Here is a 25,786-nt window from a genome sequence, read left to right on the forward strand (position 1 = left end):
GACGTGCTAATTACTTAGATTGTCTTGATATTTTCATATTATATGTACATCAAAAATCAATTTGTATAACTGAATATATATAATTTTTGTATATCAACATGCTGACTTTGGACACTAGTACAGTCATTAACTTCATAATAACCTAGAAATCAAAAAGTAGTGAGAAGATTGAAAACATGACACTCCAATGAATGAATGTATTTTAAAATAACTTTGACAAGAGGAAACTCTTGACATTAAAAAGGTTTTTCCAGGTAGATAATGGACAGCACCATTAAAAATAAAATGGAATCTTGTAACAGTTACTAAGGATGTGGTAAAATTGAATACACTGAAAGTAATGAATTTTATTGTTTATTTATTTTTCAAGTTTTTATTTCAATTACAGTTAGTTAACATAGAGTGTAGTATGATTTCCAGGTGTACAATTTAGAGATTTAACACTTACATACCATACCAAGTGCTCATCACGACATGTCCAGTCATTAATCCCCATCACCTATTTAACCCCTCCTTCTAGACACCTCCCTTCTGGTGACCATCTGGCTGTTTTCTATAGTTAAGAACCCATTTTTTGATTTGCCCACCTCTCTCTGTTTTTCCCTATACCCATTGTTTTCTTAATTTCCACACGAGTGAAATCATGTGCTTTTTCTCTTTCATTGACTGACTTGATTAGCTTAGCCTAACAGTCTCTAGCTCAAACCTCGTCATTGCAAATGGCACGATCTCATTTTTTTTAATGGCTGATAATACCCCATGTCTTTTCCATTCATCATTCAATGGAAACTTGGGCTGTGTCCTTAGTTTTGCTATTGTAGATAATGCTGGTATAAACTTCAAGGGCATGTACACCTTTGAATTAACACTCTTGTACTCTCTGCAATCAAGGAGTTAACAATTCATGACAATATCCCTGGAATGCACATATTCAAGGCACGGTTGGTATGCTCTGTTAACTATGAACAATAAAATTCTACTGGCGATTCTACCTTGTCAATCCACAGTACCACTTTACAAAAAGGGACAAACAGAGAAACAAAGTAGCTTCCTGCTGCAAAAGCAAGTTCATTCCAACTCCATTAACTAGAGATATTCAAGTGAGTATTTCTGAATGCCTCTGGTAATTTCTTTTACTCCATTTATAAAACAGCAGTAAATGAAATAATATGCTTCCCCTCCCACTGTCAAACTGGGTTCTACTTTTCTGTACATCAGTGTCAAAAAATATGGTTTACCTGATGTATTTTATATTATTATTTAGTTTTGACAACATACATTATTTTGTTTCTTTTCCTTTTAGAGTTGTAGAATTCCCTTGTGGATCCTATATACAAATCATAAAACTTAGCTGAATATCTTCAGGCCATGTAATGCTACATTTAAAAAATCCCATACATAATGCTTCAATTATTCTGATTGTCAAAGGAAAAAATAAGGAGAATAGTAATAATAATGTATTATGAATAATAAATTATATATATATATATATATATATATATATATATATATATATATATATATATATATATATCTTTTGGTGTGGGGTTCACCATTATGGAAACTTTTTAAATGAATGAATGTTATAATAAAAATAATTCTTAACACACATACTTAGTTCCTTTGCTCTGATGTGTTCAAGAAATAATTTATTTGAAATTTTCTATAGAGAGAATTACAAATCTTAGAGAATATGCTCTTTTTTATTGATGAATACTCATTGTTTGAACAGTTGTCATTGTGTATATCTTTCTTCTTATCAAACCACAGTGTAGACTGAAATGTGAGTATTTCATAATCAACAATGTCAGAAGTGAACTCTCAGGAGAGGTAAGAACCTGGTTGGCATTATGAGGGAAGCTACAAGTTTGAGGGCAGAAGTACAGTAAAAATTAAGGAAATCAGGTGCATTGTCATAGAGTATGTTGGGTAAGTGAGGATATACACTATTATATTTGATATCAGTACAGATTAAAGAATCCACAAAAACCCTCAATTCATCTCTTTCTTTCTGAGGTAGTTGTGATATGCCATAGCTTTCTCATGGCATTTTTCACTTCTGCATTCCTCAGTGTGTAGATGAATGGGTTGAGAAAAGGGGTCCCAATAGTATAAAATACGGACACCATCTTGTCCATAGGGAAAGTGGTCTGGGGGCGTGCATATATGAATACACATGGACCAAAGAATAAGACTACTACGATGATATGAGTAATACAGGTGGAGAGAGCTTTTCTCCTCCCTTCTGCACTGTGATTTCTCAGTGAATGCAAGATGACAGTGTATGATATTATCAGAAACACAAAACTGCCTGTGCAAATGCTCCCACTGTTAGACACCCATTCTATGTTGATCATATAAGTGTCCATGCATGCAAGCTTTAACAAGGGCTGCAAATCACAGCAGTAATGATTAATCAAATTGGGCCCACAGAAAGGCAATTTCAAGGCCGGCATTAACTCAGCAAGGGAATGGATAAAAGCCCCTACCCATGCAAGAATGATCAGGATTGTGCAAACCTGCCGTCTCATGATGGTTGGGTAATGTAAGGGCTTACAAATAGCCACATAGCGATCAATAGCCATGAGGATGAGAACAAAGACCTCCATGGAGCCAAAGAAATGCATTGCAAAGACTTGAGTCATGCACTCATGGTAAGATATGGTTCTTTGTGCAGAGAGTGAATCCACAATTAGTCTTGGGGCTGTTGTAGTTGAGAAGCAGGAATCAGCAAGGGACAAATGAAATAGGAAAAAGTACATGGGGCTCCCAAGTGTGCGGCTGGACTTGATGGTCACAATAATGAGCAAATTCCCTACCACAGTTCCGGAATAAAAAATGAAGAATATTACAAATACCATCTTCTTTTTCATTGGATCTTGGGTCAATCCTAGCAGTATGAACTCAGTAACAGTTTTATTTTGCTCCATTATTTCAAGCCAACTGGAGAAAATGCTGGTTAGAAATAATTAATCTGCAGAGAAGGAAAAATTAGGAAATGAATACTCCATGTGGAGGTCAAATCCATATGATTGTTCATGGAAGGGCCACTTACCAGTGGGCAATCCCTTATCTTCTGTGTTGTTTTCCCTTGAATAATGCAGGAATCATAATATTTATTCACACTCTATTCAGCTGATTGCTTATGGAAACAAGGAAATATATTAATAATGAGAAAGTACCCAATTCTTCAGACATAATAAACATTTACTTAATGAATTTATTACAAGAGAGTATCTTTATGAGCTGAATATCTTTTGTTATTTTACATCATGGACCCATTAATGTAGAATGTTGCAAAAAGGAGAAAACTCATGCATGATATGCATAATTGCTTTCATACTTTTTTGAGCTTGGTAGATATTTATAAAGTATCTTCTAGTAAATATTCTAAACATTCAATAAATGACATGGAAACTTTTAATTTTTTTTTTTGTTGTTTGTTTGTTTGTTTGTTTAATGAAACATATGAGAGAGAGAGAGTGAGACAGGGTGAGGGAAAGAGAGAAAAAGGACAAGAGAGAAATAAGAAATATTTTAGCAGTGAATGTTTGGTCAATTCGTTTAGTCCATTATTAAGTTTATTTTGATCAGTTCCCTTGACTAAATTTATTTCCTTTTACTTTAACTCTCTATAATTTATAGTTGCTTATAGTTGTGAATTCAGCTTCTATCATAACATTTTGTACTTTTTACATTATCCTATGTTGTCCAAAGTAGAATTCTTCACTTCATCCAGTATTTTGATGGGTCTTTCTGCATATTTTCTTAAGGCACAAAAAGAGACTGATTCTAAAATAAAGGATAAATAGGGAACGTTTGGCATAAATCAAAATATTGTTTCAAATTTCGTGTTATTTTAAGCACCAGGGATTTAGACAATGAGATAAAGAAACTGCAGATCATAGCTAAAACTTTTTCATATGATTCTTGGAACACATGTTCTTGCAAGTTCCATGCCCTGACTACAGTAAAAGATAGAAACAGGAAAGGAATGAAAATTCATTTATATATATACCAAACTGGAAAAATCCTTTTCTGTCTTCATCACTTATATTTTCCATATAATTGAATAATTAAATGTGTAAGTGTCAAGGCATTTAAGTCTATTCATCACCTGTACTGCAGACAAAAGCATAATTTTCTCAAATATAAAAGGATCTCAGAGACTGAAAACACAATCCATATGGTGTCTGGGTAGCTCAGTTGGTTAAATATTTGACTCTTTATTTCCACTCAGGTCATGATCTCAGGGTTTTGGAATCCAGCCCCATGCTCGGTTTTGTGCTGGGGATGGAGCCTGTTTAAGTTTCTATCTCTCCTTCTTCCTATATCCCTTTTCTGCTTTTGTGTTCTCTCCCTCTAAATAAATCACAAAAATTAAAAAAAAAAAAAAAAAAACAACAGTTAAAATAAAAATGGGCAAAAGAACTGACCTCAAAGGAACTCTTCTTATTAGGAATAATATGAAAAGATTATCAATTTCTTTAATAGAAAAATACATTCCATTCAAATCCAATTATTTATCTTTTCACTTAGATTAAAAAAAATGACATGCTTTTTGTTTGTTTTGTTTTTGTTTTTGTTTTTGTTTTGGTCAGGTTACTTTTTTATTGATTGCATTAGAACAAATGACAGTTTTGATAAACGTCTCTTAACAAATAGTTCTGAAAATAATGTTGGAACAATTGATTCCACACATTCTTTGGAGGAGTTTAAGGGGATACAATCTCTCTTGGGGTGATTTTTAGCATTGATGATATTTCAATGTCACATAGACACAGGTCTAGTGTTTGCATTTGTTGCCAATAATCTCACTTGTAGGCAGGAAGATCATCACAGCAATCCTTTCTATATTGACCAAATGTAAGAGACAAAGTCAATGCCCACTGGAAGGAAGCAAAATGATTCAGGGATGGTATTTTATGTAATCATCAAACAAAGGGAAGTAGATATATATGCAATGGTTTCTAAGATATGTTTTAAAGGGGCAGAGTTCAGAATTGTCTGTTGAAGATGGTAATATTTGAATTAACAGCTGAATAATATCACAAACACACATACACAGGAGTTATATCAATTAACTGTATTTACAAGAGTATTGAGATAGCATATGAGTGGCCTCAGGGTGGGGAAATTGTTTGCTTGGAATCAAAGTTAGGATGATGACTTACCTTTGAAAATATTCTCATTGGTAGTTGAAAATCTGACATAGTGGTGCTGCAAAAAAATAAAGCTTCTTAAAGACCTTCTCTTAGTAGATGGTTTATTACTGGCTTTGGCATATTACTGGTACATAACAACTGTATTCTGACACAGGCTGCAGAAACAGCAAAATTTCTAGGGTTAGAGTAAGATTTAAATGTCTGTGTAAGAGGGTGAGTCACTGTAGAGACAGTTCTGGACTCAGGGGTCTTTACCACATCATGCCCCCACCACACTGGCATTCACTATCTGTTCCCCTACACTCTCAGGAGTTTGCCAAATATGCTTTTTGTCCAACTCTTCAGCAAACAGGAGTGAAAACTTGTCTCTAGATTCTAGCATTTAAGTATGATAAAGCAATGTCTGTCCATCCATTCATCCATACTTCTACCTATCAATTTATTACATTTCTATCATCCATCTACCTATCATACATCTATCAATCAATCTATCTTTCTATAATCTATTACCTATCATCTGTCTTACAAAGATACAGACTGAAAGATTTGTATAGTTCAAATAAGAATAGATATGAGTGGCACTCATTCTAAACAAGCAACATAAGGAATGTAATCTTTATCTGTTCACTGCTGAATTCAGGCATCTAGAAAAAATGTACATATTTAATAATAAGTATTCATAAAGTCAATGAAATAATTAAGAGAATCTCCTATTGATACAACCCAATAGTATTCAGTCCTTCAATACTCTGGTACCACTGAATAGGTAAGCCTACTACATCCCAAGTAAAATTATCATCTCCATGGAGCATCCTGGAACACTGGACTAGATACAATTTTTATTTACCTCTCTCTCCACCAGGAGCTACTGAATATTTCTTTTATTCTGTCTTCTTAGTTTACATTGTCAAAGCACTTGTAGAAAATTCCCTAAACTTTCTATCCTTCCACAAATGCTTTTTAGGTGTTAGGTGCACATTTGACATAGATCAGATGAATTTTCTCAAGAGTATGAAATACAACTAAGTTAATCCCCAACACAAACTCAACAGTTGTGTTAAGAGCTTAGGCAAAGGGTAGGATGGTCAGTCATTCTCTTTTCTTCTCAATGTAATTTGGTGAAACTTTACTCCAATGGGAATTTTAAAAAGTGCTTCTAAAATTCTGTTTGATTTCTTTTGATGTCACTGAGGCTCAGGTTCTCACCTGCATGCCAGAAGACAAAGTCAGCCCAGGATTCTCTTCCACACTTTCTCATATCCACTCTCATTTGTAATTTTGACAGGGACATATTTGTCTTTTGCCTTTCCTACAGCAGTATTTAAACATGAGTGATGCAAAATATAGGAGTCTGAGGAGGTTATTCCCTAAAGTGTTCCTTCTCTTTTAATTAAGACACATGAGCTAGATGTGATAAGAACTTAATCTTCACTATGTATTAATGGATTTTTGGGGAAAGGTGACCTCTTCTTGCAATTAAAGTGTTTTTTTTAAGTGGGCCATAAATGACAAGTTTTGACTAGAATAATAATACAAAAAAAAAAAGATTATCTAATGATCTAGTGGCATGAACTTGGTTCCTGATATCTTTATCCAAAAAAATAATAATAATAATTAGGATTTCTTAATCAAAAGGCTGATTCTAGGTCTTAGGTGGGGAATATACAAGATGAACTGGCAAGAATGTGATAACACACACACACACAGGTAACTTACACTGTGATAAGTATATGTGAAAGGGACACAAGAGCCACTGGAAAGAGCCCACAATGCTAGAGCTAGAAAGGAATTGAACAACAAAATAAATAACACAAATTCTTATATAACTCAAAGTGTAAAAAATCCACACGTTTGTAGTAATATGAACACTTAAATAAATAGCTAATGAATAGGGAATAATAAAGAAAGTTTCCATTAAAATTCTTATTAATTATTTGTTGGTATTCTGCTCTCAAAGGGTTATAGGATAACACTCCATCTCTTATTTGTGGGCTGCACACAAGTGAACTCCTTCCAGAAGGCACACTGTGGAATGCAGCAGGGGAAGTAATTTTACAGAGGAGCAATGTGACAAGCACTACATCAACCAGGTGATCAAGGTTAACCTGAAGGATGATGAGTCACAATGAAAGTATATACCCGTTGGCATGATGCGATGGAAATGGCACTTTGCTTCTGTGACTCCTCTCCCAAAAACCCATAACCCCAGTCTGAACTTAAATAAAACATCAAACCCCAAATAAATGTTTTTATATAAAATGTCTCACTAGTTCTCCTCAAAACTTTCAAGTTTATCAAAAACAAGAAAAGTTGAACAGAATTATTGTGGTGAGCACTGAGTAAGCTCTCGAATTGCAGAATCATATTACACAAGTGAAACTATTATAACCTTGTATTTTCAACATAACTGAAATAAATCAACAAAAGGATATTCAGAGAAACTGTCAGTGTCTGGAGGTATTGAAGAAGACATGATGATACACAGTTTATTTCACATAATATGTCATCAGAGTATATCTGTGTTGAGCATGGGTCAGAAATTTCTTCCTTTTCCATGCTGAGTAATATTCCACTGTATGCTTTCCACATTTTGTTTATTCATACGTTGATGGACACATGGGTTGCTTACATATTTGGGCTACCATGATTAATGCTGATATGGACATGAGGGTACACATGTCCCTCCCAGTTCCCACTTCCAGTGCTTTTGCTATATTCCCAGAAGTGGAAATGCTGGATCACTTGGTCATTATTGTTAACGTCTGAAGAAGGTCTTATTGCCTTTCACAGTGGCTTCAACATTTTTATATTCTTATGGACTTAGTGTGCATGAATGTGTTTAGTGATGTTGAATATCTTTTCCTGGTGCTCATTGCTCATGTATATTTTTGGAGAAATGTTTATTCACCTTTTGTTGATATTCAGTTGTAGGAATTCCATGAATTGTGTTTCATTCTGTTGATTGTGGCCTTTGATGCATAGAATTTTTCTTTTTTCTAATTTTGAGGTAGTTTAAATTATGTGTTCATTTCTTCTGTAACTTGTGTTTGTTTGTTTTTTTTTTTTTGGTGTCATATTCAAGAAATTTTTTCCTAAGTTAATGTCCTGAATCATTTATTTCATTTATATTTTATTCTTTTTTGGTTGTTGTGTTCAGCTAACCAAGATAAAATACATCATTAGTTTTTCCTTCTAATCATTTTATAGTTTTATTCTTATACTTAATTCTTTGATCCATTTGGAGTTTATTTGGAGTGTAATTTAAGGATCTGCCTTTATTCTTTTTTTAAAAGATTTTATTTATTTGACAGAGAGGGAGAAATCACAAGTAGGCAGAGAGGCAAGCAGAGAGTGAGGGGGGAAGCAGGATACCTGCTGAGCAGAGAGCCCGATGTGCAGTTCAATCACCAGACCTTGAGACCATGACCTGAGTGGAAGCCACAGGCTTAATCCACTGAGTCACCCAGGCACCCCTGCCTTCCTTATTTTGCATATCTAGTGTTCTTTTGCATAACTAGATTTTGAATATCTAGTTTAGCTAAACTATTTGCTGAAAACACTATTCTTTCCTTTTGGATGGTGTTGGCACCCTTGAAGAAATTCAGTTGACCATATAAGGGATGGTACATTTCTGGGCTCTGCAGTTTATTCCATTTTGCTGTTCCTGGCTTAATGCCATGACCATAGTTTTGATTACATAGCTTTATAAAAATTATTAAATCAGGATATGTGGAGCATACAAATTTTTCTTTACAAGAATTTTTATTTGATTAAAGATCAAACTTTCAGTTGATTTTTCTATGTTTGCAAAAATTATTATTGGAGCTTCTAATAGGGATAGCATAACATGGATATTGTTTCAGATACTATTGACATCTGAATGATATTGAGTCTCTTGATCCAAGAAGATCTGATATCTCTCTGTACACACACACACACACACACACACTAATTTGCTTTTGTGTATATGGAATATGGAATCTGGCAAGTGCAAAATCTGCATAAAATAAGTCCCCTTTTGAGTCTAAACACCATAAACTTCAGTTAACCAGAAAGAGTCGATGTCCTAGTTCAGGTCCATAGGCAGGAGGCTAGTGTAAAATCAGGGAAAAGTTAATGTGTCAGAGGGCAAGTCATCAGACAAGAAGAGCTAATGGTTCAGTCTGAAAGCTCTCAGGCAGGAGAATTCCCTTTCACTCAGGGGAGGTTAGCATTTTGTAAGGGTCAGGCCTTCATTTCATTAGATGAGGACCCTATATTAGTGAGAACAATCTACTTATTTCATTCTGCCAACTCAAAAGTTCTTATCATCCAGAAGAATCTCATAGTCATAATTGAAAAAAATAATCAAGGCACTATCTGAGCACCCTGTGGTCTATGAAAGTTAGCACATAAATTTAACCATTGGAAGCCCATTAATTACCCTGTAGTACCGATACACATCTCTGTAAATCATACTTAACCTCCAATAAACACTACAAATGGTTATAATACAAACTAACATCATATATCAATCCTGTAAAAAAACAAAAATACACTAAAACATCCACAATAATAAAAAGTAAAGTTTTGGGGTGATTTTGAGTTTCTCCTTGATATTTAGTTAGTTAAAAACTATGATGGAAAATAAAATACTAAAATGTAGGGCAGAATATCAATATATCTTCAGTTTCATGAAAAGGTAATAAGAAAGGGAAGAAAACAAAGACTTTTTCTTTATATATATTCAGACACAGAAGTGTCATAATACAAATAGTACTATTCATAATGCAAGGAGTAAATACAATAATTACAGTCTTCATTTTTGTAACAGCCACATGGTTTATTTATAATTACTTCCATCTGTTACCCATTCAGGTTTTAATGTGCCCTCAGCAAATACCAAAGCTGCTTGTGGTTCTTTAGATTTTGGAGTGGCACAAATCTTCATTACTGAAGGTTCTGGGAAATTAGTAGTTCTTTGTGGATAGGATTGCTATAGTTTTATAGACCTTATCACAGAACATGATAACTACAGGAACTCCAGTATTCTAGCTCTGCTCTTCGTTACCTCTGTTGTGGAGAAGTAGTCCGATTTCTCATTGGTTGTCAGGATCATTCACCCCAACCAGCACAGAAACCTCTTTGCCTATTGATTTAAAGGCATAAGCTACCCAAAATGGTAAGGCAGAGGTCTTAACACTCTTTTCCAAAAAAATCGCCATCAGGGAGATTCAAATTAAAACCACATTGAGATATCACCTTACACCAGTTAGAATGGCCAAAATTAACAAGACAGGAAACAACATGTGTTGGAGGGGATGTGGAGAAAGGGGAACCCTCTTACACTGTTGGTGGGAATGCAAGTTGGTGCAGCCATTTGGAGAACAGTGTGGAGAACCTCAAGAAATTAAAAATAGAACTTCCCTACGACCCTGCCATTGCACTACTGGGTATTTACCCCAAAGATACAGATGTAGTAAAAAGAAAGGCCATCTGTACCCCAATGTTTATAGCAGCAATGGCCATGGTCGCCAAATTACGGAAAGAACCAAGATGCCCTTCAACGGACGAATGGATAAGGAAGATGTGGTCCATATACACTATGGAGTATTATGCCTCTATCAGAAAGGACAAATACCCAACTTTTGTAGCAACATGGACGGGACTGGAAGAGATTATGCTGAGTGAAATAAGTCAAGCCGAGAGAGTCAATAATCATATGGTTTCACTTATTTGTGGAGCATAACAAATAGCATGGAGGACATGGGGAGATAGAGAGGAGAAGGAAGTTGGGGGAAATTGGAAGGGGAGGTGAACCATGAGAGACTATGGATTCTGAAAAACAATCTGAGGGTTTTGAAGGGGTGGAGGGTGGGAGATCAGGGCACCAGGTGGTGGGTATTGTAGAGGGCACAGATTGCATGGAGCACTGGGTATGGTGCAAAAACAATGAATACTGTTATGCTGAAAATAAATAAAAAATAAATTTAAAAAAATCGCGTTGTGTATCATGTTGGAAGCATTTCTCTCTTTAGAATAAACACTTCAAAGCAAGAAGAGGATAAGCAAAGGGGAATAGGAAGCAAAATTTTGCTAGTGGGTCACTAAGAGTAACAATGTGTGGTGCTTCTCCCATTTCTAGTTTTTGATTATAGGACTTAGCTATGGGAGGAAGAGCAACATTAAATTGATCCTGATTCAGAGCATATATGGCCTTCCTGAGAAATGAGAACTCTTGCTCCAACCCTGGAAGGCATTGCTACATAGTTCATATACAACTATTTCTGTAAAATGTCATTCTCCCATTTTATCAGGCCCATTTTATCAGGCTAATCCCTCCAAGATAGTGGGAAATATGATAAGACCAGTGAATTCCATGAGCAGGGGCCCATTGTGGCAATTCATTTGCTGTGAAGTAAGATTGTTGATTAGAAGTAATGTTGTGTGAAATGCTATGATTTTGGATTACAAAATTCTCTAAGTCCATTGTCAGTTGTTTTGTCAACAGCATTGTATGCAGGGAATGTGAATACCTATCCGAAGGAAGTGTCTATGGCAGTAGGAACAAAACACTGCCTTCAATGGTGGAAACATTCCAATGGAATCTACCCGAACCCAAGCTGTTCATCCCAAGGAATGTTGCCATATAGGGGACTTCAAGTTGCATCTGCTGAGATGTCCCTTGGCAGTGGTCATGCCAAGGTAGCTTTAGTAGGTGGAAATCTATGCTGTTGGGCTCATGTATAACCTCCATCTCTGCCCTTGAGATCGCTTTGTTCATGAGCCAATTTGTTAATGAAAGGAGTACATAGGAAATGGGCTGACTGGTCTGCACCAACTGGTCATTCTTTCCACTTGATTCTTAAAATCCTCCTCTGCTGGTCAGTCTTTGGTGAGAATTTATAATGGACATAAATATATTTGTGTGTTTTTATTCATTCAGAAAGGTATGGAAACATGACTCTTCCTCAAATTTTATTGTTACCAGTTTTCCAATAATGTTTGTTTGTTTGCTTGTTTGTTTTTCCAAGTCTCTGATTATTCAGCCAAACCTTTGTCCAAAACCTATGAATTAGTACTTTCTACAACCAGCCATATTTCTCAATAAATAAAAGTGAACACTGGATGCATTATTTCTTTTTTTAAAAATTTTTTATTTTTTACAAACATATATTTTTATCCCCAGGAGTACAGGTCTGTGAATCACCAGGTTTACACACTTCACAGCACAGCACATACCCTCCCCAATGTCCATAAGCCAACCCCCCTTCTCTCAACTGCCCTCACCCCAGCAACCCTCAGTTTGTTTTGTGAGATTAAGAGTCACTTATGGTTTGTCTCCCTCCCAATTCCATCTTGTTTCATTTATTCTTCTACCCACTTAAGCCCCCATGTAGCATCACCATTTCCTCATATCAGGGAGATCATATGATAGTTGTCTTTCTCAGCTTGACTTATTTCGCTAAGCATGATGCGCTCTAGTTCCATCCATGTTGTCACAAATGGCAAGATTTCATTTCTTTTGATGGCTGCATAGTATTCCATTGTGTATATATACCACCTCTTCTTGATCCATTAATCTGTTGATACACATCTAGATTCTTTCCATAGTTTGGCTATTGTGGACATTACTGCTATAAACATTCGGGTGCACAAGCCCCTTCGTATCACTACGTTTGTATCTTTAGGGTAAATACCCAGTAGTGCAATTGCTGGGTCATAGTGCAGGTCTATTTTCAACATTTTGAGGAACCTCCGTGCTGTATTCCAGAGTGGTTGAACCAGCTTGCACTCCCACCAACAGTGTAGGAAGGTTCCCCTTTCTCCACATCTTCGCCAGCATCTGTCATTTCCTGACATGTTGATTTTAGCCATTCTGACTGGTGTGTGGTGATATCTCATTGTTGTTTTGATTTGTATTTCCCTGATGCTGAGTGACATGGAGCACTTTTTCATGTGTCTGTTGGCCATCTGGATGTCTTCTTTGCAGAAATGTCTGTTCATGTCCTCTGCCCATTTCTTGATTGGATTATTTGTTCTTTGGGTGTTGAGTTTGCAAAGTTCTTTATAGATTTTGGACACTATTCCTTTATCTGATGTGTCGTTTGCAAATATCTTCTCCCATTCTGTCAGTTGTCTTTTGATTTTGTTAACTGTTTCCTTTGCTGTGCAAATGCTTTTGATCTTGATGAAATCCCAATAGTTCGTTTTTGCCCTTCTTTCCCTTGTCTTTGGCAATGTTCCTAGGAAGATGTTGCTGCGGCTGAGGTTGCTGCCTGTGTTCTCCTCAAGGATTTTGATGGATTCCTTTCGCACATTGAGGTCCTTCATCCATTTTGAGTCTATTTTTGTGTGTGGTGTAAGGAAATGGTCCAATTTCATTTTTTGCATGTGGTTGTCCAATTTTCCCAACACCATTTGTTGAAGAGGTTGTCGTTTTTCCATTGGACATTCTTTCCTGCTTTGTCGAAGATTAGTTGAGCATAGAGTTGAGGGTCTATTTCTGGGCTCTCTATTCTGTTCCATTGATCTATGTGTCTGTTTTTGTGCCAGTACCATGCTGTCTTGATGATGACAGCTTTGGAATAGAGCTTGAAGTCCGGAATTGTGATGCCACCAACTTTGGCTTTCTTTTTCAATATCCCTTTAGCTATTCAAGGTCTTTTCTGATTCCATATATTTTAGAATTATTTGTTCCATTTCTTTGAAAAAGATGGATGGTACTTTGATAGGAATTGCATTAAATGTGTAGATTGCTTTAGGTAGCATAGACATTTTCACAATATTTATTCTTCCAATCCAGGAGCATGGAACATTTTTCCATTTCTTTGTGTCTTCCTCAATTTCTTTCATGAGTACTTTATAGTTTTCTGAGTATAGATTCTTAGCCTCTTTGGTTAGGTTTATTCCTAGGCATCTTATGGTTTGGGGTGCAATTGTAAATGGGATTGACTCCTTAATTTCTCTTTCTTCTGTCTTGTTGTTGGTGTAGAGAAATGCAACTGATTTCTGTGCATTGATTTTATATCCGGACACTTTACTGAATCCCTGTACAAGTTCTAGCAGTTTTGGAATGGAGTCTTTCGGATTTTCCACATATAGTATCATATCATCTGCAAAGAGTGATAATTTGACTTCTTCTTTGCCGATTTGGATGCCTTTAATTTCCTTTTGTTGTCTGATTGCTGAGGCTAGGACTTCTAGTACTATGTTGAATAGCAGTGGTGATAATGGACATCCCTTCTGTGTTCATGACCTTAGCGGAAAAGCTTTCAGTTCATTCTCAAAATGATTTTTGCGGTGGGTTTTTCATAGATGGCTTTGATGATATTGAGGTATGTGCCCTCTATCCCTACACTTTGAAGAGTTTTGATCAGGAAGGGATGCTGTACTTTGTGAAATGCTTTTTCAGCATCTATTGAGAGTATCATATGGTTCTTGTTCTTTCTTTTATTGACGTGTTGTATCACATTTACTGATTTGCGGATGTTGAACCAACCTTGCAGCTCTGGAATAAATCCCACTTGGTCGTGGTGAATAATCCTTTTAATGTACTGTTGGGTCCTATTGGCTAGTATTTTGGTGAGAATTTTCTCATCTGTGTTCATCAAGGGTATTGGTCTATAGCTCTCTTTTTTGATGGGTTCCTTGTCTTGTTTTGGGTTCAAGGTAATGCTGGCCTCATAAAATGAGTTTGGAAGTTTTCCTTCCATTTCTATTTTTTGGAACAGTTTCAGGAGAATAGAAATTAGTTCTTCTTTAAATGTTTGTTTGAAATACCCTGGGAAGCCGTCTGGCCCTGGGCTTTTGTTTGTTTGGAGATTTTTAATGACTGTTTCAATCTCCTTACTGGTGATGGGTCTCTTCAGGCTTTCTATTTCTTCCTGGCTCAGTTGTGGTAGTTTATATGTTTCTAGTAATGCATCCATTTCTTCCAGATTGTCAAATTTGTTGGCATAAGGTTGCTCATAGTATGTTCTTATAATAGTTTGTATTTCTTTGGTGTTAGTTGTGATCTCTCCTCTTTCATTCATGATTTTATTTATTTGGGTCCTTTCTCTTTTCTTTTTGATAAGTCTGGCCAGCGGTTTATCAATTTTATTAATTCTTTCAAAGAAGCAGCTCCTAGTTTCATTGATTTGTTCTATTGTTTTTTTTGTTTGTTTGTTTGTTTTGTTTTTGTTTTTGTTTTTGTTTTTTGGTTTCTATTTCATTGATTTCTGCGCTGAACTTTATGATTTCTCTTCTCCTGCTGGGTTTAGGGTTTCTTTCTTGTTCTTTCTCCAGCTCCTTTAGGGGTAGGGTTAGGTTGTGTACCTGAGACCTTTCTTGATTCTTGAGAAACACTTGTACCACTATATATTTTCCTCTCAGGACTGCATTTGTTGTGTCCCACAGATGTTGAACTGTTGTATTTTCATTATTATTTCTTTCCATGATTTTTTTTCAATTCTTCTTTAATTTCCCGGTTGACCCATTATTCTTTAGAAGGATACTGTTTAGTCTCCATGTATTTGGTTTCTTTCCAAACTTCCTCTTGTGGTTGAGTTCTAGCTTCAGAGCATTGTGGTCTGAAAATATGCAGGGAATGATCCCAATCTTTTGATACCAGTTGAGTCCTCATTTAGGACTGAGGATGTGATCTATTCTGGAGAATGTTCCATGTGCACTAGAGAAGAATGTGTATTCTGTTGCTTTGGGATGAAATGTTCTGAATAGATCTGTGATGTCCATCTGGTCCAGTGTGTCATTTAAGGCCTTTATTTCCTTGCTGATATTTTGCTTGGATGATCTGTCATTTCAGTGAGGGGAGTGTTAAAGTCCCCTACTATTATTGTATTATTGGTGATGCGTTTCTTTGATTTTGTTATTAATTGGTTTATATAGTTGGCTGCTCCCATGTTGGGGCATAGATATTTAAAATTGTTAGTTCTTCTTGTTGGACAGACCCTTTGAGTATGATATAGTGTCCTTCCTCATCTGTTATTATTGTCATTGGTTTAAAATCTAATTGATCTGATATAAGGATTGCCACTCCTGCTTTCTTCTGATGTCCATTAGCATGGTAAATTCTTTTCCACCCCCTCACTTTAAATTTGGAGGTGTCTTCAGGCTATAATGAGTTTCTTGGAGGCAACATATATATGGGTTTTGTTTTTTTATCCATTCTGATACCCTGTGTCTTTTGATTGGGTCATTTTGCCCATTAACATTCAGGGTAACTATTGAGAGATATGAATTTAGTTCCATTGTATTGTCTGTATGGTGACTGTTACTGTATATGGTCTCTGTTCCTTTCTGATCTACCACTTGTAGGCTCTCTCTTTGCTTAGAGGACCCCTTTCAATATTTTCTGTAGAGCTGGTTTGGTGTTTGCAAATTCTTTCAGTTTTTGTTTGTCCTGGAAGCTTTTAATCTCTCCTTCTATTTTCAATGATAGCCTAGCTGGATATAGTAATCTTGGCCACATATTTTTCTCGTTTATTGCTCTGAAAATGTCATGCCAGGTCTTTCTGGCCTGCCAGGTCTCTATGGATAAGTCAGCTGCCAATCTAATATTTTTACCATTGTATGTTACAGACTTCTTTTCCCGGGCTGCTTTCAGGATTTTCTCTTTGTCACTAAGGCTTGTAAATTTTACTATTAGGTTTCAGGGTGTGGGTCTATTCTTACTGATTTTGAGGGGGGTTCTCTGAACCTCCTGAATTTTGATGCTTGTTCCCTTTGCCATATTGGGGACATTCTCCCCAATAATTCTCTCCAGTATACCTTCTGCTCTTCTCTCTCTTTCTTCTTCGTCTGGAATCCCAATTATTCTAATTTTGTTTCATCTTATGGTATCACTTACCTCTTGAAGTCTCCCCTCGTGGTCCAGTAGCTGTTTGTCCCTCTTTTGCTCAGCCTCTTTATTCTCTTTCATTTGGTCTTCTATATCACTAATTCTTTCTTCTGCCTCATTTATCCTAGCAGTGAGAGCCTCCATTTTTTATTGCACCTGATTAATAGCTTTTTTGATATCAACTTGGTTAGATTTTAGTTCTTTTATTTCTCCAGAAAAGGCTTTTGTATCTCCCGAGAGGGTTTCTCTAATATCTTCCATGCCTTTTTCGAGCCCGGCTAGAACCTTGAGAATTGTCATTCTGAACTCTAGATCTGACATATTACCAATGTCTGTATTGATTAGGTCCCTAGCCTTTGGTACTGCCTCTTGTTCTTTTTTTTGTGGTGAATTTTCCGCCTTGTCATTTTGTCAAGATTAGAGTATATGGAGGAGCAATAAAATACTAAAAAGGTGGCAACAACCCCAGGAAAATATGCTTTAACCAAATCAGAAGAGATCCCAAATAGTGAGGGGAGAGAAAGGGTCTAAAAAGAGGTTCAAAAAGAAAGAAAGAAAGAAAGAACGAATGAAATAAATAAATAAATAAAGAAAGAAAGAAAGAAAAAGAATTAAAAAAAGAAAACGAATAAAGAGAAATATAAAAAAGAAAAAATATGCATATTAAACTAGTTAAAAAACTTTAAAAAGAAAAGGGTAAAAGTTAAAAAAAATTAACAGAAGAATGAAAAAAAAATGAAAAAGAAAAAAATTAAATTAACTGCAAGACTAAAAAAATCACAGGGAGAAAGCCATGAGTTCCGTGCTTTGCTTTCTCCTCCTCTGGAATTCTGCTGCTCTCCTTGGTATTGAAACTGCACTCCTTGGTAGGTGAACTTGGTCTTCGCTGGATTTCTTGTTGATCTTCTGGGGGAGGGGCCTGGTGTAGTGATTCTCAAGTGTCTTTGCCCCAGGCATAATTGCACTGCCCTTACCAGTGCCGGGCTGAGTAATCCGCTGGGCTTTGCTTTCAGGAGCTTTTGTTCCCTGAGCGCTTTCCGTAGAGTTCTGGAGGACAGGAGTAGAAATAGCAGCCTCCTGGTCTCTGGCCTGGAGGAGCCGAGAGCCCGAGGTCCCACTCCTCAGTGCGCGGTCAGAGAACAGCGCCCAGTAACTCCCATCTGCCTGACCTCTGGCCGCACCGAGCCTGCGACCAGGTTCAAGGTAACACCAAGCTGTGAGCTTACTGTGGGCTCTGTCTCTGTAGCTGGCTTTCCCGTTCCAATACCCACAAGCTCTCTGACACTCAGACACCCCTGATCTTTCTGTGACCCTGCGGGACCTGAGGCCACACTGACCCTTGTGGGCTTCGCCCCACTTTAGCCTCTGGAGCGATGTCCCACAGTGGAAAAGACTTTTAAAAGTCCTGATTTTGTGCTCTGTTGCTCTGCCACTTGCCGGGAGCGGCCCCTCCCCCCGGGGTCTATCTTCCCATCGCTTTGAATTCACTTCTCCGCCAGTCCTACCTTCCAGAAAGTGGTTGTTTTTCTGTTTCTAGAATTGCTGCTCTTCTTCTCTTCAATCTGTCGATGGATTTGCAGGTGTTTGCAATCTTTAGGTAAGCTACCTAGCTGATCTCCTGCTAGCTAAAGTAGTCTCAGCCTGCTACTTCTCTGCCATCTAGACTCCTCTGGATGCAATATTTCTAGTTCTATCCATTGAGAGAAACTCCCTTCACCATGGACCTTCAGGGATTTTTGCATTATGGGGATGTAGTTGTATCTATTCACTTTTGAGGTGTACCTACAAATCATTGCTGAATTTTCTATATATCAGGTCCAAATCCTTTCTTCTGTCACTTGATAACAGTGAATTCCAACAAGGCCTTGGATGTAGGCTGGGAGAGAGAAAGCATGGTAGCAAAAGTGGGGAGTGTGAACATTTGGACACTTCTTTGTGTAACATTTTCTTCAGTTCCTACTTGGGACAGATCACCTATAATGTATCCCCTTCTTTTGTGGGGAGAGTGATGTAAATCAAGACCCCAAGTGGATGACTAAGACTATGGATATTATTGAACCCTATGTACATAATGGTTTTTTCCTATACATCCATCCCTGTGATAAAGATTAATTTAGAAATTAGGCAAGCTAACAGATAATAATAACAATAATAATAATAAAAAATCTTAACAATATATTTTAACAAAAGTATCTGAATATGGTCTTCCTCTTTCAAAATACCCGAGTGAACTATACTCCCCCTTCCTCCTTTGATGATGTGAGATGATAAAATGCTGTTCTGATGAGATGAATGCAGTGAATGACACAGGCATTGTGTTGTAGCATTAGACTGCCACTGACCTTCTGACATAGTGTCAGAAGGAAGATCATCTGCTTCTGAAATTCAAGTAACTGTAACATGGAAAGAAAAATCATATATAAAAGGAGACTGTCTGTTCCATAATGGAGTGCTGCTTTGGACACCAACTCTATGGTTCTGCATCTGAAAACACCAAATTCATGATGAACAGTTCAAATTTCACAGAAATTTGTAGCCCATACTTAAGCCTTATTTTGTACTAAGGCCCAGTATGAGGCCAAGAGTCATTTCTCAAATGGAATGTAATGATCTGTATAGGATGGCTGGAATTTGCTCCTAAATCCTGAAGGTCTGCACTGCAACCCATATATGGAAGATGGATAGACTCCAATAGTATCCCTTTCTTCCACTGACACTTCAAGAACCATTGATTTTGCGGAATTTTAACATTCATTTGGAATAGAAGCTTGCATCGCAGTCTGGACCTGTGGTAGAGCCTTTTCTTTAGTCCAACTTAAACTAGCAGCTTTTTGAGTAACTTGAAAAATAGGCCAAAGTAAAACACCCAAAGAACAAGCTGTTGCCTTCCCTGTCTAAAGAGACATTTTGTGTATTTTATATCTCTTTAATGTTGGAGGGCATAGATGAATCAAGATAAGCTTTACCTTCAAAGATATAACTTTATTTTTCTTGCTTTATTTAAATTCAGTTTACTTAAATGCAAAGTATTATTTATTTTGGGATAGAATTTAGTGATTCATTAGTTGCTAATAACACCCAGTGCTCCTTACATCAATTGTCCTCCTTAATATCCATCATTAAATTACCCATTTAGCCACCCTCATCTCCTCCAGCAACCCACAGTTTGTTCTATATAGTTAAGAGACTCCTAAGTTTTGCCTCCCTCTCTGCTTCTATTGTGTTTTACTTTTCTTTCAAAATAAATATTTTCATATACTTTATATCCCTGGCCCTGGATATTTCCCTGTTTTTTATTCCCTTGATTTTTAATTGCACTTATTTTCCATTCTCTGACAAAAACGTCTTACCAGTAAATCTAGAGTAGATCCATCTTGATCATTAGATCCACTCAGCATAATGTCACTAATATAATGCACGTAACGGTACAGTATGGTAAAATAAAAGGCAATCAAGGTGTCTATGAACTAAATTATGACATACTGCTGGAGAGTTGACACACCCCTTTAGTAGGGTATGGAAGACATACTGCTAGCCTTGTAATCAAACTGCTTCTGATGGTCCTTACAGACACGGAGATAAGAAGCAGTTGCCAAGTCAGGGACTGCATACCAGGTACCAGAAAATCTGTTAATTTGTTGAAACAAGGAAACCATACCTGCGATAGCGTTGCAATTCTTTGGTTCTCCACCTGATTATACTTGTAAGTAACCACTGTCATTCCCTAAGATCCATCTCTCTCCTGCAATGGGCAAATAAGTAAGTTAAATGTGTGTGTTGTGGGAATTACCCGTCTCTGTCTATTTCAACTCCTTGGCACTAATCTCTATGATTCCTCCAGGGCAGTGGTATTGCTTTTGGCCTACTACTTCCCTCAACAGAGGTAGTTCTAGAGGCTTCCACTTGGCTTTTCACCATTATAGTCTGCATGTCAGGGACCCAATGTGGGGATTCTGCCATATGCAAATATATCATTTCAAATAATGCATTCTGGAACTGGGGAAGTAACCATAGGTTGAGTTCATTGACCTACTGCCTAGAGCACAGATTAGGCCTGAGCTAAAGCTCCAATGACCACATTCCTCCATAAGCTCCTGTTCTGATTTGTGGATCATATGGTTGTATTGGGTTTCCTAGAATTAGTTTCAGGTCAGTATGTCCAGCAGTGCCTGAAAGACTGATTATTTTATTTTTTTATTATTTATTTATTATTTATTATTTTATTATTTATGTATTATTATTTTATAATTTATTTATTATTTATTATTTTATTTTCTCCAATGCACAATTTGACTGAGAGAATGCCTCAGGACTCTCTTGGGGAAGATTAGTATATAGAAATGCCCCAGGGTCTTTGTTCAAGGGAATCTAATCTCCCCTTTATTCAATAAATTTGAGTACATGTACTGCTTCCAGTCTGTGAATTATTTTGAAGCCATGAATCTCTGACTTTATGATTAAGTTAGACTTCTGTTTACTTAACCTAGGCCTTTTTTGCTACTTTTGATAAGTAAGACGTGAATAAGCTTCCTCTCTATTTTACTTCTAAGAACACTGTCAAAAACTACCCAACACTGTTAGTCTGCTTGTATTGAATATCTCATTGATGTATTGCATCTGTTCTCCTTTATGGGAAGCGTGCTTATCTTCCTATTTAGGGGCTTGAGTACTTCAACATGGCCACTATTATCTGGGATCAACTATCTGCCATTGCATTTGGGATTTCGCAATTTAGTGACACTATGGGTCTGGTCTACAAAAAAACAGTGATCATAAAGGTTTTCACAGGTTCTGGGACCACAGTGCCAAATTTATTTATCACAGCCATGATAAAATGTATATCTGGCCTGGACCCTTCCAGAGGGGTTAAAAAGATCTTAAATGAAAAATCCATTCTTTATTATTTTATTATTATTATTATTATTATTATTATTATTATTATTATTATTATTTGGTGTTTGCTCCTTTTATTTTTTATCAATTTTATTTTATTCTTTCAGTGTTCCAAGAATCATTATTTATGCACAACACCAAGGGCTTCATGAAGTATATCCCCTCCATAATACTCACCACCAGGATCACCCATCCCTAAATCCCTCTCCCTTCCAAAGCCCTCAGTTTGTTTTTCAGAGTCCACAGTCTCCCATGTTTTGTCTCCCTCTCAGATTTATCCCAATTCACTTTTCTTTCCGTCTTCTATAGTCATCGAAAATTTGTTTGGATCAACCAGGAAACCAAAGAAGAGCTTAAACAATTCACAGAAACCAACGAGAATGAAGACACATTAGGCCAAATACTTTGGGATATGGCAAAGGCAGTCCTAAGGTGGAAATACATTGCCATCCAATTGTCATTCAAAAAAATTAAAAAATCCCAAATACACCAACTCTCTTTACACCTTAAAGAACTGGAAAGTCAAGAACAAATTAAGCCAAACCCATGCGCAAGAAGGGAAATAATTAAGATTAGAGTGGAGATCAATGAGATAGAAACTAGAGACTCAGTAGAACACATCAATGAAACTAGAAGATGATTCTTTGAAAGAATTAATAAGATTGATAAACCACTGGCCAAACTAAGCCTAAAGAAAAGAGAGAAGACCCAAATTAGTAAACTTATGAATGAAAGGGAAGAAATAATGTCTAACACCAAGGAAAAAGAAACAATAAACAGAAATTATTATCAACAGTTATATGCCAGTAAGTTAAGCAACCTAGAAGAAACAGATGCATTCCTGGAAACCTATAAACTTCTAAGACTGAAACAGGAAGGAACTGACAACCTGAATAGGCCAATATCTAGTAACAAGATTGAAGCATTGATCAAAAACCTCCCAAAAAACAAGGGTCCAAGACCTGATGGATTGCCTGGGGAATTCTACCAAACCTTCAAAGTAGAAATAATACCTAATCTCCTGAATTTATTTATTTATTTTTTTAACTAGAAATGGAAGGAAAACTTCCAGACTCTTTCTCTGAAGCCAGCATTACCTTGATCCCCAAACCAGGCAAAGACCTCATCACAAAGGAGAATTTCAGGCCAATATCTCTGATGAATATGGATGCCAAGATTCTCAACAAGATCTGAGCTAATAGGATCCTACAGTATATTAAAATGATTACCCACCATGGCCAGGTGGGATTTATCCTTGGGATGCAAGCATGGTTCAAATTCACAAATGAATCAATGTGATAGAAAAAATCAGTAAGAAAAGAGAGAAGATCAACATGGTCCTCTCGATTGATGTACAAAAAACACCTGACAAATCCATTCTACATTCCAATCTCCCTATGCTTTTCAATCTCTCCCTTTTCTTTAAACCAAGTCAGGTCTGGTAACTCTAATTTGCTTAATATGAACCACCTTTTGATTCATATAACAGCCACCAAGCAGGAAAACTGTTAAATTTTCCTCAGTTCCCCAGCTACAAAAATAAGAGAAGAATCTCTGCTTAATGAACCCATATCAAGATTTGGTTAGATTGAATTTTATGTTTTTCCATTAGTATCCTATGTCTGTATTTATGTATTAGAAAATACATCATTGTTTTGAAGTATAGTGTGTTCCTAATGGTAATATCTGGAACCTCACCTTTAAGGGTCTGTTGGGACTCACATCTACTTATAGGTCTAGGAACAAAGAGAGTAGTGGGGGAGGATCCTGAGAAGAATCAGCCCGTTCTTTTAGGGCAACTGCCTCTGAGACCCATTACAGTTTCCTTAGACAATGCAAAATTAAGCCTTCAGGTTAAGAGGGAGAAGCCACTTCATGGACAAAGAAGACTCATCTCTGTTCCCTTATCCTCCCAGTAATCCAAGGAAGAATCTACTTTTCTTCCATGACTTCTTTCTTAAATCTTCATCCCATGTCAAGCTCTTCTGTTTAAACTCTTAAATATTTCTTAAACTCTTCTATCTCTCTGTGTTAGTTTGTGTTACCTAGCTGTAGACTTTGAGTTGGGGATTTTCATACAAGTGAATTTAAGGAGGAGGGTTGAGGGTAGTTGACTATAGTTCCAGAAGAAGATTATGGTCCCAACAGGTCCTTGGCTTCCACCTGTAGCCATAAAATCCCTGGGAAATATATTTTAGTACAGGACCAGTTCCACCTTGAGGCAAAGTATCCACCCTGTTGTTCATTGGTGTCTGGTAGGGCCTGGGGTGGTGGGCAAAGCATACAATTTTTTTTTCTGGAGCAAATTCACAGAGAAGTTGGGGCACTGAGCTCTGAGATATTTATAGCCCAGACACACAGCACATGGAGCATTACAGGAATGAAGGGAAATGAGCTATACACAGCAGGGCTCACCACACTCTGCAACCCTTCCAGCATCACCATACTTCAGACCTCCATCCTTTCATACCCAAGTTGTTTCTGGAACATCTTAATGTCGCTCTTTTTCCCTTCAAACAATTTCACACACTAATGATCCATAAGTCATGAGTCAAACACAAATCAAACTATATCACTTGCTGGTTCAAAGGCCATACTGCATTCATGAGGTTTCATGAATACTGATTTTCACACCTTGGCCTTTGTTAGGTATTTTCTCCTGTAAGAATGCTCCTACTTCAACTTATGTGTACCTGTTCACACTCCTGACTTGGTTCCTAGTTTCAAGTTCCATTCTGTATGCCCTTTCATCTTGGAACATTTCCTGAAACCCCAGGTCTTTGCTGTGTGTCCCTCAAACATGCTTTGATAGCACCTGTGCTGCCACTACCTTACAATTTATCACATGCACTGTCATTTTCTGCTCGCCTCTGGGTGTCTCTCAGTGGTATGTAGACTGTGAAGACAAGATCCAGGTTACTCTCTACTTATCATTGTTAGCTCAGCAGTAATCGATGTGTCTGATATATTCTTTGGGCTTAAGAAACTTCTGTTGATTAATGAGTGAGGGATAGAAGGCGTAAGTGTAATATATTTATGCTGCCTTTGTTTTGTACGTAGATGGAGACACATATTTTTAATAATACATTCTCATAATGAAATGTTACTAAAATTAAGCTAATTGAAAGAGAAAAATAACACAGCTCCCTATCATATGATGAAATCTTGCTGAGAGCAAATAAGCTATTTGCTCCTTCACTGAGAATCTGTTTCAATTTGTTTCTCATCACACAGTTTAAGCAGGAATCACAGAAAACTGTGGTTTCTCAAAGAGATCTAGCTTGATTTCTCAGAGTCTGAATCAGATAAACAGGAAAAAAATTCCTAGAACCCAGTAATTTTTCCCTGTACATTTTATTGACTTTATTAAACTCCCTTTATAGTTTAATTTTTATTCGACATTTATACACATAGAAATTATTTTTTAGTTAGCAGGCAAGAACGTGAGATAAATGTATATTTTAAAATAAAAATTCTTATCTGACATTAAAATAATTCTTCATTTGAAGCACTGCATTTTTTAATGGCTTATCAGCATAATATGGGTGATGTGAATAATACAAAATGACTCAGAAGCCTACAAGGAAACTTGGAGACATAGTATAATATTTGTCACCTACCCCTTAAGGGTTTAGTGGACCATTGTTTTTACATTCCTAATGTAGTTACATACCACAATATTATAGTGGATGTATTATAATAAAATATAAAAATGAGCAGAGTTTTAATGAAATGTCCATAGAATTTTGTTATAGATAATGGATTAATATAAATATATGCACACACATTATTTTATTACATAAAATAACATGTATATGCATGCTATATATAATAAGTAAATATTATACTATTATATAAAACATATAATATTTTGAAACCCCTACATCAATAAATGGTAACTATTATA

At 36.5% G+C, this 25,786-nt stretch overlaps 1 protein-coding gene across 1 annotated transcript; it reads right to left on the minus strand.

Moving 5' to 3' along the window:
- Nucleotides 1–1,997: 1,997 nt before the first annotated feature.
- Nucleotides 1,998–2,930, minus strand: LOC101686582 (olfactory receptor 4C11-like). Its single transcript, XM_004781920.2, has one exon. The coding sequence runs from the start codon at nt 2,928–2,930 to the stop codon at nt 1,998–2,000; it is 933 nt and encodes a 310-aa protein (XP_004781977.2).
- Between the last annotated feature and the right edge of the window lie 22,856 nt (nt 2,931–25,786).

This window comes from Mustela putorius, unplaced genomic scaffold (genome assembly GCF_011764305.1).
Source record: "Mustela putorius furo isolate JIRA1106 unplaced genomic scaffold, ASM1176430v1.1 tig00000127_pilon_pilon_pilon, whole genome shotgun sequence".
NCBI classification, from domain to species: domain Eukaryota; kingdom Metazoa; phylum Chordata; class Mammalia; order Carnivora; family Mustelidae; genus Mustela; species Mustela putorius.

Coding starts and splice junctions, on each gene's coding strand:
- LOC101686582 (XM_004781920.2), bottom strand. CDS start 2,930: ATGGAGCAAAATAAAACTGTTACTGAGTTCATACTGCTAGGATTGACC.